Source organism: Pipistrellus kuhlii, unplaced genomic scaffold (genome assembly GCF_014108245.1).
Source record: "Pipistrellus kuhlii isolate mPipKuh1 unplaced genomic scaffold, mPipKuh1.p scaffold_m20_p_15, whole genome shotgun sequence".
In the NCBI taxonomy this organism is placed as follows: Eukaryota; Metazoa; Chordata; class Mammalia; order Chiroptera; family Vespertilionidae; genus Pipistrellus; species Pipistrellus kuhlii.
This window is the reverse complement of record NW_023425460.1, coordinates 28,603,476-28,616,302: the sequence shown is the minus strand read 5'-3', so window position 1 is coordinate 28,616,302 and position 12,827 is coordinate 28,603,476. Positions and strand designations below refer to the sequence as shown.

Genomic DNA, 12,827 nt, shown 5'->3' with positions numbered 1-12,827 from the left:
TGTTTCTTTAAGAGGACTGACTATGTTAGATCTCTTGTATTCAAACTGAACAAGTGATTATATTTCTAAAAACTTTTTTTTTTAAATCCAGAATCTAAAAAAACGCCCATTGAAGAATAAGGCATTTTAACAGATGTTAAGGAATTCTCAAAGTAGAGTCAGGCTTTTAACAGTCTGTGACATTTTTAAAAGTCTGGATTTGTTTATTTTCAAGTGCTAAGTACACAAAATGTTTACATATGAGACACAGAATCTTACTGGTTTGTTAAATTTATTTTTTCAAAGCCCTTATTTACAGGCTTTCTATAGTAGGAAAAAATACTTGGATAACGCATTTTTCTGCCAAACAGAAGGGATCAGGCAGCTGTACCCAGAAAGCATTTCAAATACATACCATTAAGAAAGAACAGTCAAACCCCCTGTAACAAAGTCCCTCCCCACCTCTTCTAATGCAGCCAGCCCTGCTCATGCTCTAATCTGTGCCACTATCGGGAGACCAGACATCCCTCAACAAAAAGCAAACCACCTACTGGGTAGATTGATCAAACACTGGGTTTCTGGTTTAGTCACTGAATTAAAAACAAAACAAAAAACAAAACAAAAAAAACACAACATAAAAAAACACAAGAGGACAATTCCAATACACCGAGCTCAATCTGTCTGGCACAAGGGATGAAATTTCCCCAAAATTTACTGGTATCTGAATATTCTCCTCCATTTCTAGTTCCAATGGAAGTCCACATTAAATGTATTATTAAGGATTTTATTTTTTGTGTTATTGTAGTAAACGGATTTGCTAATTTCCTTTTCTGATGGTTCATTGTTAGTGCATAGGAGTGCAACTGATTTTTATATGTTGATTTTTATGTCCTGCAATTTCAGTGAATTCATTTATTAGATTTTTTGTGTGTGAAGTCTTTAGGGTTTTCTTTATATAAGTTCAGGTCATCTACAAACAGAGACAGTTTTACTTCTTCCATTCTGACATGGATGCCTTTTATTTCTTCTTCTTATCTAATTGCTCTAGGGAGGACTTCTAGTAATAATTAAATTGAAGTGGGAAGAGTTGGCATCCTTGCCTCGTTTCTGATCTTAAAGGAAAATCTTTCCATCTTCACCACTGAGTATAATGTTAGCTGTGCATTTTTTCATATATGGTTTTTATTGTGTTGAGATCATTTCTTTCCATTCCTAGTTTATTGAGAGTTTTTATCATTAAAAGAATAATAAATTTCACCAAATGCTTTTTTCTGCTTCTATTGAGATGATGTGATGTGGCATATCACATTAATTGATTTTGCATGTTGAACCATTGTTGCATCCCATGGATAAATCTCACTTAGTCAGTTACATAGTCCTTGTAATGTGCTGTTGGATTCAGTTTGCTAGTTTTTTGTTGAGAATTTTAGTTATTCAAAAACATGTAGTTTAATTTCCACATATTTGTGAGTTTTTCATTTTCCTTCTGCTGTTAGTTCCAAGTTTAATCCCACTGTGGCAAGAAAAGATACCTGGTATGACTTCTGTCCTCTTAAATTTGTTGACTTCTTTTGTGACCTAATATATCTATCTTAGAGAATGTTCCATGTGCACTTGAGAAGAATGTAGATTCCAATTAGTTTCAGTACAGCAGTCTATTCTCTCTCAATTCTATTTCTTGTTTTTATGATATCAATTACCCTTTTCCTCCTCCCTCTCCCCCAACTTTGGAGAATCTCCCGAGGAGCCCTTTGTCCACTATGAATGGCTTCTGAAACTCTGCTCATCAAAATCACCAGTAATCTCGAACTGCCAAAAACAATTATAATTTTTTATTCTACCTCTTCCTTGACTTTTGGCTGCATATCATTCATTTATTCATTCATTTTTCATTCTTTCATTCAACAAATATTTACTGAGTATCCTGTTATAAGCAGTGATCAAAACAGATGAAAATCCTGCCCTCTAGTGGAAAGCAGCAGAACTCTAACAAATAACATGAAACATGGTATATGATGGGTTGTGGTGTCAAGTGCTATAAAAATAAAGCCTTTTGTTAGATGTCCAAATATATAGAGCCTCTGTGGGCAGATTAGAGAAGCCCACAGAGTAGGCATAGGTCATTTATAATTTCTTCCAGACCTGATGCAATCTGTTTCAGTCATTTTTATCATGAGAACTGTTGCCTGGTATTGCAACCGACATTCCATCTTTATCAGGTTTCCAGGGAAACAAACCCAGAAAGTTAACCTAAAGCCAAATTTGTCCATAAAGGAAGAAAAGGGGTTTCTTAAATCATTTTTCCAAAGGTCAAATAAAAAATATATTGGGGAAAAAGATTAAGTGAAGCATTGTAGATACAGAAGGAATAGGCATTACAGTCTAGTCTCAAGATTCTGCCCCAAACTAACCAATTGACATATTCTCCTATCCCCATTCTAACTTGCTTCTCTAACTTGTATTAAGAGATATTAGGTTGTATCTGCCTGGCAGGCTGCATTTTAGAGGATGAAGTGGCATCAATTGCAGGGTCTTTTATCTCTCTGGCATATGTATCTGTGTTTGTTTTCCATACTTCCATACTTGACTTCTGACACTTGTGTGGCATTCACTTCCAGACATTGCTCCTCTTGGGCTCTTGGTTCAACTTTAATCTCTAGTTTTTATGTACTTTTTGTTTTAGGCTAAAGGCTCTAATGTGGAGTTCACAGGCCCACCTCAAGGGATTATGATGTCTTTTAAACTGAATGCAAAGATTTCAGCATTTCTACTTGTTATGCCCAGATTTCAAGATCCCCAAGGACCACCAGGGAGCCGAGTCCGATGCAAAAGCAAAAGCAAAAGAGCCTTTTTATTACATGCTAGCATGAACTCCTGTCTCCAGCAATCACCAGTGCAATGGTGAGAGAGAGAGAGAGAGAGAGGAAGAGAGAGAGAGAGAGAGAGAGAGCGCACGCATACACCTTGGGAGAACAAGGGCTTTTTATAGGGTTTAGGCTTGGGTGGTGGGGTGATGCTTGGACCACTGAGTTGGCTGGTTCTGATTGGTGGGGTGAGGGCCAGGGTCCGGTTACACTGGGTTACTTCCCTCTCTATTTCTATTGGCTGATTTAAGGGTGGGTTGGGTAATTGATACATTTTGTACAAAATCGAAGGCACTGTACAAAACGGAGTCAGTCCTGCTCTGCCCTTGAAAGAAGGCCTACGTGCTGGGAAGGGGTCATGAGACTGTATCTCAAGGCCTGGCCAGGTGTCAGCACTGATAACTCTATCTGGGGCACAGTACACGGCCTCTCTGGAAGCATGCTCCAACATTCTCACTCTCTAACATTACTTAGAAGACCCTTAACTTTCATCACATTCTTCAAAGAGTCTTGTGATCCATTAAAGCAGGCATGTCAGATTTTCAGCCTGCGGGCCACATGTGGCCCACAGCAAATATTCATTAACGATTACTCAATTGTTTCAGGCCTTGTATGCAGCATGTCTCTATTGAAATAAACCGACATTTCTATGAAAAATGAAGCTTTTGGGGATTTTTTAAATGTGTTTGGCCTATGTAAACTTAAACCTTGTTTATTTAGCCCATATTAGCCTTTGAGTTTGACATGCTAGCCTTAAAGAGTTAAGAATGACTGCTCTATTAAAGACATTATGCTAGCTGAAAAAAAGCCAGTCACAAGGGAACAAAAATTGTGTGATTCCATTTATATGAGGTACCTGGAATAGCCAAATTCATAGCAACAGAAAGTAGGATGGTAGATGCCAGGGCTGAAGGGAAGGAGGAGAAGAGGGTCAGGGAGTTAATGTGTGATTTAATGAGTGGCATTTCTGTTATGGAAGATAAAAGATAGATAGATGGAATGAAATGGATGATGGTGATGGCTATACAATAATGTAAGTGTACTTAATTTCACAGAACTATATACCTAAAATTAATTAAAGTGGTAAATTTTCTATGCTGTATATTTTGCCATAGGCACACAAAGAATGACTGGTTTAGACAGCCTGGATATTTTTCTTTTAGATGCTGTCTTGACTTTGCAGGTAATGATTTAGAGTCCTCTCTCAAAATAGAGTCAACTAAACTATATGCAATCATGGAATAATGCTATTATGTAAAGAATAACATATAAAATAATATAGTATTTTATAAACATCAAAATTGAAGTAATGTTTTAAATCCTTTATATATATTTTTTAAATGTCTAAGATAATCATGTTACTTTTACACACACACACACACACACACACACACACACAGGCACATGTACATATTTCTCTGTAGCACAGCAGAAACCAAGTCTTAGAATTAGAATCAAGTGCAAAACCTGCTGTGTGGACTGGGAATGCATCTATTCATCTTTCTTTCTTAGACAGTTGTGCTCCAGAATATGGTCATCTGTTTCTCCTCTCCTGTCCCAAGACCAGTTCATTCATATTCTTTTTTTTTTATTCCATCTATCTGTCTTATCTTTTTTGAAAGTCTTCCACATGTCAGGGCCTAAATTGTAGTTTTCTTGTTCATATATGTTCTTCAGAAATCCATTTTATTGGTTTACTATCTAAGATGTCCTTCTCTTAAATCCCTTGGAAAAGTCTCTTCTAAAGTGGAATGTTGCTTATACCAACATGCACTGGAATTGAACCCAGAAAAATAAAATATTAATGGAATGGAGTGATAGAGTTTAGAATGCGTCCGTCCCCCCCCCCCCTGGATTTATATTATATAATCAAAAGAAACCTTAACCTTATTCATAATGCTTTCATTTTTAATCCCCAGAATTATATTGAATGACAAAAACCACCTTCTTCTTCTTCTTCTTTTTTTTTTTAATATATTTTATTTATTTTTTACAGAGAGGGAGAGAGAGGGATAGAGAGTTATAAACATTGATGAGAGAGAAATATCAGTCAGCTGCCTCTTACACACCCCCTACTGGGAATGTGCCGCAACCAAGGTACATGCCCTTGGCCGGAATCGAACCTGGGACCTTTCAGTCCGCAGGCCGTCACTCTATCCACTGAGCCAAACCGGTTTCAGCCACCTTCTTCTTTTAATACCTCAGAAAGATACACTGCTTGTAATCAGATGGTTCAAAGACACATCAGATGGTTCAAGTTTCTTCCTATGACTCTGGTAGGTGATTCTTCAAACGTCTTTAAGAAAAAAAACATCCTTATCCTACTTTTGGGGTAGGATTTTGGAGATTCAATCCATCAGATGTTCTTTTCCCAGAAAATGCTGACATGGGTCTAGGAATTCCCAACTTCTCCTTTAAGTGCAAGTGGGATGCCCTCCCATTGAGGTCAAACTCTGTGATCAGCTCCCTGATTTCCATATTAGGAATCAACTTTACTTTATAAACCTTTACTTGATTGGTGTCTATAACCTGTGGGTCTGTATTTAAGCAGAAACTCAGAATAGGAACACTCTAGGATAGGGGTGTCGAACTCAATCAGAGAAGGGGCCAAAATCTAAAATCCAGCCTAAATCGCGTGCCAAATGGTTTACTTAACAGTCATAAACTGACAATGTTAACCAGAAATGTGAATTTAAAATGAGTGGAACAATCTTTTCCTTAACAGTGCTGTTAACCAACTCACATGCTATCAAGGATTTGGCCCGCGGGCCTTGTGTTTGACACATGTGCTCTAGGACATCTTAAGAGAACAGCCTCAAAAGGCTATTTACTAGCTTGGATAATCAGTATTTATAAAAAGTGATTTGAAGAATATATGTCTGTCCCCTCTTCCAGCTACTATAAATTCTTTTCTTCTATCAACATGAGTATCAAAAATCTATATTGCCTCAGTCCATCACAGAATTGCTATCACTGAGTCAGATTTTTAGTACTATGTCTCTGGGTTAAAGTTGCTATAAAGCTGTGCTTGGGCCTAGGACTGGGTTTGCTGGGTATAATGAAAATTATCTATCTGATTATGTCTTATTTTTCCCCTTGGCTACTAGGAAGCTCAGATCTAAATATACATAAATAGCTGAAACCGGTTTTGCTCAGTGGTTAGAGCATCTACCTGCAGACTGAAGGGTCCCAGGTTCAATTCCGGTCAAGGGCATGTACCTTGGTTGCAGGCACATCCCCAGTGGGGGTTGTGCAGGAGGCAGCTGATCCATGTTTCTCTCTCATCGATGTTTCTAACTCTATCCCTCTACCTTCCTCTCTGTAATAAAATCAATAAAATATATTTTAAATAAATATACACAAATACATGTAAATACACACCTGGTATGTATATATATGTAAACAAACAACATTTAATGTTCTTCGGTTTCTATTCCCTATTGAATTTGTTTATACCCTTTCTTATTTACATGATATAATGTGATCTTTTTGAAAATTCCTAAATTACATAAGTAATTCCTCACAGATGTTTCCTCTTCCTTTTTTGGTATTTCTTATTTGCCTACAATTTGGATTCTGTTTTGCAACCAGGGTGACAGTGTAGCCAAACTGAAAAGTGTACTGACCATTCTTAATACTTAGTTTACAAACTAAAAATTAGATCATCATTGCTAAATGCAATTGTGGCAGAAATTAGCTCCTCTGAAAATTCTCTGTGGCTAGAGAATACCCAGGCTAACTGGTTTTGGAAATAATTAAAATACAACTAAATTTTCGTATTACAAATAATTATGCTTCAAGATGCAGGACTTTGCAATGGTAGCTTCCTGCAGGAATGAAGGCCTAGAATGAAGTCTCTTAGGAGAAAGAACTAACTTTTTTAAGGGCCCACCTAGTATGTTAGGTTTTCACTATTTGCAGTGATAAGGTAGAGCTGGCTCTTACCTACTAATGAGAGCTATTTGTTAAAATTTCAGGAGCCTTGTGAGCTAGTTGATGTCATGTTGATAGTCTAAAATAGGTCATGGTCACCCAGCCAGTATGTCTCAATAGTTGAGGATCCACCCATGAACCAGGAGGTCACAGTTCGATTCCCGGTCAGGGAACATGCCCAGGTTTCGAACTCGATCCCCAGAGGAGGAGGGCGTGCAGGAGGTAACTTTTCAATGATTCTCATCATTGATGTTTCTCTACCTTCCTCTCTGAAGTCAATTAAAAAATGTTTTAAATAGGCTATGGTGGGAGTATTTATACCATACAAATTGGAAATGCTACAAATCAATCAGCCCCTCTATTCCCAGAGAGCTGGTGGTAAAACATTCATCAATCCACCTCAGTTGTCACTTACAATTAGCAATGAGATAGGTAATCCTGTCCTCATTTTATAAACAAGGCAACATATTTTTAAAATCTTTCGGATTTAGAGAGAATTTACAGAGGGCACAAAAAATATCCAAAAATAGTGCTCTGGCCAGTGTATCTCAATGGTTAGAGCATTATCTCATGCTCCGAAAGTTCTGGGTTCAATTCCCAGTCAGGGCACATGCCTGGGTTATGGTTTTCTCCAGTGTCAGGGTGCGTGCATGAGGCAACCAATCATTTCTGACTTACATAGATATTTATCTCTCTCTTGTCCTCTACCTTCCTCAATCTCTAGAATCAATGAAAAACTTATCCTCAGGTGAGGATTTAAAAAATCCAGCCTGGCTGAAACCGGTTTGGCTCAGTGGTAGAGCATCGGTCTGCGGACTGAAGGGTCCCAGGTTCGATTCCGGTCAGGGGCATGTGCGTTGGTTGCGGGCACATCCGGTGGGGGGGGGTGCAGGAGGCAGCTGGTCAATGTTTCTCTCTCATTGACGTTTCTGGCTCTCTATCTCTCTCCCTTCCTCTCTGTGAAAAATCAATAAAATATATATTTTTTTAAAAATTCAGCCTGGCCAGTATGGTTCAGTGATTGAGCATCAACCCATGAACCAGGAGATCACAGTTCGATTCTCAGTCGGGGCACATGCCCGGCTTGTGAGCTCAACTCTTAGAAGAGGACATGCAGGAGGCACTGGATTCTCTCTCAGCATTGATGTTTCTATCCCTCTCTCCTTCTCTCTTCCTCTAGTCTAGCTGAAATCAATTTTAAAAATCCAAATACAGAAAGAAACTGCCAAGACAGGAATAGGTACAGGTACAGTACTGATCCTAGGGGGCTATATTCAGAAAAGACAGACCCTATTCCGAGAAGATTGCCAAATTAAGGTTCAGAAGGCTGTGAAGAGGACAGTGCCAATGAGGGTCAAAGGGGACAAAACAAAAAATCCTCCGGGGGAATTCAAGGCTCTTCCACCCTTTTCCAACTCCAAGTCTCCTACCTTGGTTGGAGGCATCACATTTAAAGGCAGGAAATTCCAACACCACTATCCCATCTACCCACCCTCTACTCTCTCCCACCCACCCCTGTAGGAAGCATTTGCTCAAGCTTGAAGGCAAGAATTGGGCCATGTTTCCCAGGAGGCAAAGTTTTCAGGCAAGTTTAAAGATCAATCCACACGAGTATATTCCTTTCCCTTCAGGTGTGCTTTCTAGCAGTAACTGGAATGGAAAGAGCCCTTGGCTGTCCCCAGCATTCCTGGCCACCTTCTTCCCCTTTGTGGTACCTTCCTTTCTCTTCTAGTAGTTGGATCCAAGGCAGAGGCCTTGGCCTTAAAAAAAAAAAGGCCAACATGAGCAGCCAGTGCCAGCTCAGCTATAGGCATCCAGGTGAGGTTCTGGTTTGTTTTAAATTTGGGTTTGGACCAGCTCATAACCAATTTTTACTGTGTCAGTCATTATTCTGTCATGTATTTCCCTTAGGAAACTTGAGGAGAAGGGAAGCTGTGGTCTGGGCCATGGTTAAGGTAAGCGCAGATTACCTTGCCCATTGTCATTTTCCCAGAATTCACATAGTTCACAAGTGGCAAAGCCAGGATTAACCTAGGTGTGATTATTATAGGGCCGGTGCTCTTCCCAAGGAGCTCCTTCTGTGACATTGGGCTGGGCCAAGAGACCTTGGGAGAAATTCTCCTACTGGAGTCCTAGAGGAGAGTTAAACCTCTCTTCTCACATGCTGATCTGTTTTCTGAAAAAAGGGAGAAAAGGTGTAAAAGCAGACAAAAGCTCTTCTTTGAATGATATCTTAAGTATGAGTGAGATAATGTGCATATAGTGCTTAGTCAGTAATTGGCATTCCATTAATGGCAGCTAATTTTGCAATATACTGTACTTCTATACTATGATTACAGTAATTCTTGGGCTCCAGGAATAAAATATGAAATTTGAGTAATGTGTAGATCAAGGGGCACCTCTCCTACCTCTGCTCAAATATATTATCTTATTTTGAAGTGATTAAGAAAGGAAGGAACTTGGAGTTGGGATTCAAATAGTCCCCTAAGTTTTCAAAATGTAATGAAAATTAGTATCTTCAGTATTTCCTTGGGTTTTTTTGTTTCTACTTCCTAAATGTCTTTATAGAGCATGGGTTGTGAACCTTTTTTTCTGCCAAGGGCCATTTGGATATTTATACAATAATATCATTCATGGGACATACAAAATTATCAACTTAAAAATTAGCCTGCTATATTTGGTTAAATATTTAGCATGTTAAGTGCCAAACCTGTTTTGTCTTCCTTTCCATTTTAGTCACCGGTGACTGACATGGCACTTAATGTGTTAATTAACTTACCCCTAATGCCTTAACAGGGCCAGACCAAATAATGTTCCCACCCTAGTCTAAACAAACCATCCTAACCCGTTCCCCTTTATCACAGGTTGGTTAAGAGGTGTGAATTTCACTAAATTCTGGCCAGTGGTGTCTGTAAAGATGTTTGTTGGCCTTTTTGCAAAACTGAAGATGTATGCAAGAGAAACTTCTTTCTTTGGCTTTGCTTGTGAAGACATAATGCTGAGAGCAATAGCTGCCATCTTAACATCACTAGAAGATCATAGAAAAGCTGGTCCAGAGTCATCATATTATCAAGCCAAAGAACTAATCCTGAATTTTCTACCTCAATGATTATATCATGTGAGAGAAAAATAAATCCTATTATTTAGTCACATATTCTATAACTTGCAGCCAAAATCATCCTAACCAATATACTTTATCATTTCACAAACTTACCCCAAAATGTCCTTCAGGTTGTGGCAAGAAAACTTTATCAAAGGCACAGTGGGAATAAGGGCAGTCACTGGTGTCGAAGAGCCTAAGGATACTTTTCTGGCATTCCTGATAGTTTCCAGTGCCGTGGATTTGCAACTGGGTGAATGGAAGAGTCGGTTTATTTTCCTTGTTGCAGGGGTTGTTGATAAGGTCACTTGTGTTCATTTTCCTGCTGTATCCAAGGTTGAAACACGGGTCATTGATGTTTTCTTTTGAAACCTGAATGGAAAAAAATCACTTGAAGAGGTCATGTGCAAAGCTTTGGGTACAAAAGCAACTGACTTCATTAATGTGTAAAAATTGTACAGTATCCCAGCACTCGGCATTGGCTGCAGAATGCCTCTGTCTGAGGTTTTCCAGTCTTGGGAATAGGCAGATTTGTACCACAGGCACCATAAGTAGCATCAGATATAAATAAACTTTCTCTATTCATAGAAAGCAAATATAATTCAAACTGGGCCCAAAAATGCCGTTGGTTTGGAATGTTCCTCAGTTCTAATCACATATGTCAGAAATGATTTCCTCTCGAGGTTCCTGGGTCCACATCAGATCAACAGCAAGAAAAGAGGGGCTTCAAAGACAGTCTGAAACTGCAGCAGTATCGAAGCAGTACAGTCAATGTTAGGAACAATGGGAAACTACAGAGACTCTCAAAATTCTGAGCCTGGATATTTCTCCAGGAGTTGGCCCCCACCTCCAAGCAAAAAAATATATATAAATTAAAAAAAAAATCAGAAGCTGTAAGACCTGAAAGTGCTTCAAATTACTTGCCAGTAGAATCAAAATGGTCTTTAACCCACAACCCAATATGTTCAAGAGAAGAAAGGTGACTGCTGTGGATCAGAGGCTTATGGAGCCTGTGCTCAGTAGGCATCTCTCAGCCCCCACGCCTGTGGAAGTCATCTGTTGGATAGTGCTTCTGAGAACCAGAGCATGCTTTGGAGGAGAATAGAGAACTGTTATCCTTTTAGTGGAGACAGGGAACAGCTGGATGTGACATCCTTGTTCTGTGTTTGTTTATCAGGGTGTGCCTGGTACTCGCATAATTGCAAGTATGTTTAACTTTCTTGTCTTCAAAATGCAGAAAGCGTCTGGGGACAAGATATAAAGTGTTGATCCATTAACTTTGTGTTTTCCCTGAGCATTTTTTCTCCTCCTCTCCAGGTTGTTTCTAACAACCCTGTTTTCTGCAATTTGTAGGAAATAGAGATTAAAAAGTGGGAAAGAGGTTATAAACTGCTCACACCCTCCCCTATTATAATGCCCTAGTGTGTAATTTTTATTGTCAATCCCACAGGGCTGAGAAATTATTTCCCAAGAAATGATCTGAGTCGTGTCCTTGGAGATTGTGCAGTAAACAAATATAGGAGGGTGATGTCTGGAGGAATGATTCTTACGTGTCGACCAGATGTACTTAGAAAGGTTTGGAAAGTACAGTAACCAACTTCAGATCAATCATTGAAGTAGAAGAGAAAACAACAGGATGTGGGGGCTGGCAGCCCAGATGTGGAAAAGTCAGGTCTGGATTCAGTTATACTTGCCTCACTGTCCTTGATTAGTTTCTTCAAGAGCGCTTGATCCTTCCCGTAGCACAAGAAGCTGTGTGTGTACACATTGTAGTCCTTGCCATACAGACGAAAGTACAGAGCATTATTTGGAGACTCAATTGTCTGGTTTTGGGGCACAAAAGTGATTTGTGTAGAGGCTCCCCCAAGGTCCAAAGCTCCATACGTTTCCTCATTATTGGTTTCATTTCCCAGCGGGTAGAGCCATCTCAGTTTCTGAAGGAGAGTACAGTTACCATTGGTAGAAATCTCTGGATACCTACTTTTTCACATTATTCCTCAGACTCAAGAACTTCCTAATGTAAAGGAGCAGGGGCCTAAGGGTGACACAAAGCTTCCTGGAGATTCCTGAATCCACATCAGATCAAGCAAGAAAAGAGGGGTTTCAAAGACATAGCTCAGAATGCAATAGTATCGGAGCAGTACAGTCAGAATCAGGAATGAGGGATTTGGGGCTAGAAAGACTCAAATTCATATCCTCACCTATTTGCTCATTAGCCATGTAACCTTGAACAGCATAATTACCATTTTCTAGGCCTCTATTTGGGACTCTAAAATGAGAGAATATCTCATATGGTTGTTCTGAAGATTAGCATAGCAGAAGACACATAAGTACTAGGCAAATATTAGCTATTCTTTTTAATGATAGACTTTTATGTCTCATTCTGAAGTTATGGCTTCTTTATTCTCCAATAGTAAAAGTTCTTCTAAGAGAATTCTATCTCTGGTGACCCTTTTAAATATGGGGGTAAATTAATTTGTCCAATTCATCCATCATTTATTCTGACAGACAATCCAAGTACTGCCTGAGATAGCAATGGCATTGGCCCCCAGGGAGCCACTCACCTTAGTGAATTTCCCCAGCAGATAGTTGATAGTAATCCAACCATAGGCACCTTCCTCTTTGCCAGAGATGATTCTGGCACCCTGGAAGTCAAAGGGGAAGCTTCTGAGAACCTCTGTCAACTTCTCCAGGACTTCATCTGCCAGGTTTTCATTTTCAAGTCTATGCAAAGGAAGAGCTGAGCTTACATGTTTTGTTTTAATAATTGCAACTACCCATCTCAGCCACAGCTTCTAGTCACTTCTCCCAGGAAGTGAATGATCACTTACTGGAATAAACAGATGGAAATGCCAACACATGGCTGTCTGAGGGGCCTCCTTTGGGAGAAGCAGAACTATCTTTTAGCCCCTCTCTCCAAATCCAAATCCTTCCAATCACTGAATAGGTTC

General features: G+C 39.3%; 1 protein-coding gene across 4 annotated transcripts in view; it reads right to left on the bottom strand.

The window, feature by feature from the left end:
* ENTPD1 (ectonucleoside triphosphate diphosphohydrolase 1) overlaps positions 1-12,827 on the bottom strand; it is a 99,878-nt gene that overhangs the window by 13,491 nt on the left and 73,560 nt on the right. For 3 of the 4 annotated variants that reach the window (XM_036438679.2, XM_036438677.2, XM_036438680.2), the window contains 3 exons: positions 12,441-12,600; positions 11,576-11,810; positions 9,991-10,256 (listed from right to left, as the gene is read on the bottom strand). In XM_036438679.2, coding sequence (XP_036294572.1) covers positions 9,991-10,256; positions 11,576-11,810; positions 12,441-12,600 — 661 coding nt within the window. Of the gene's footprint in view, positions 1-9,990; positions 10,257-11,570; positions 11,811-12,440; positions 12,601-12,827 lie in introns of all 4 variants that reach the window. The other variant, XM_036438678.2, reaches the window with a different exon arrangement.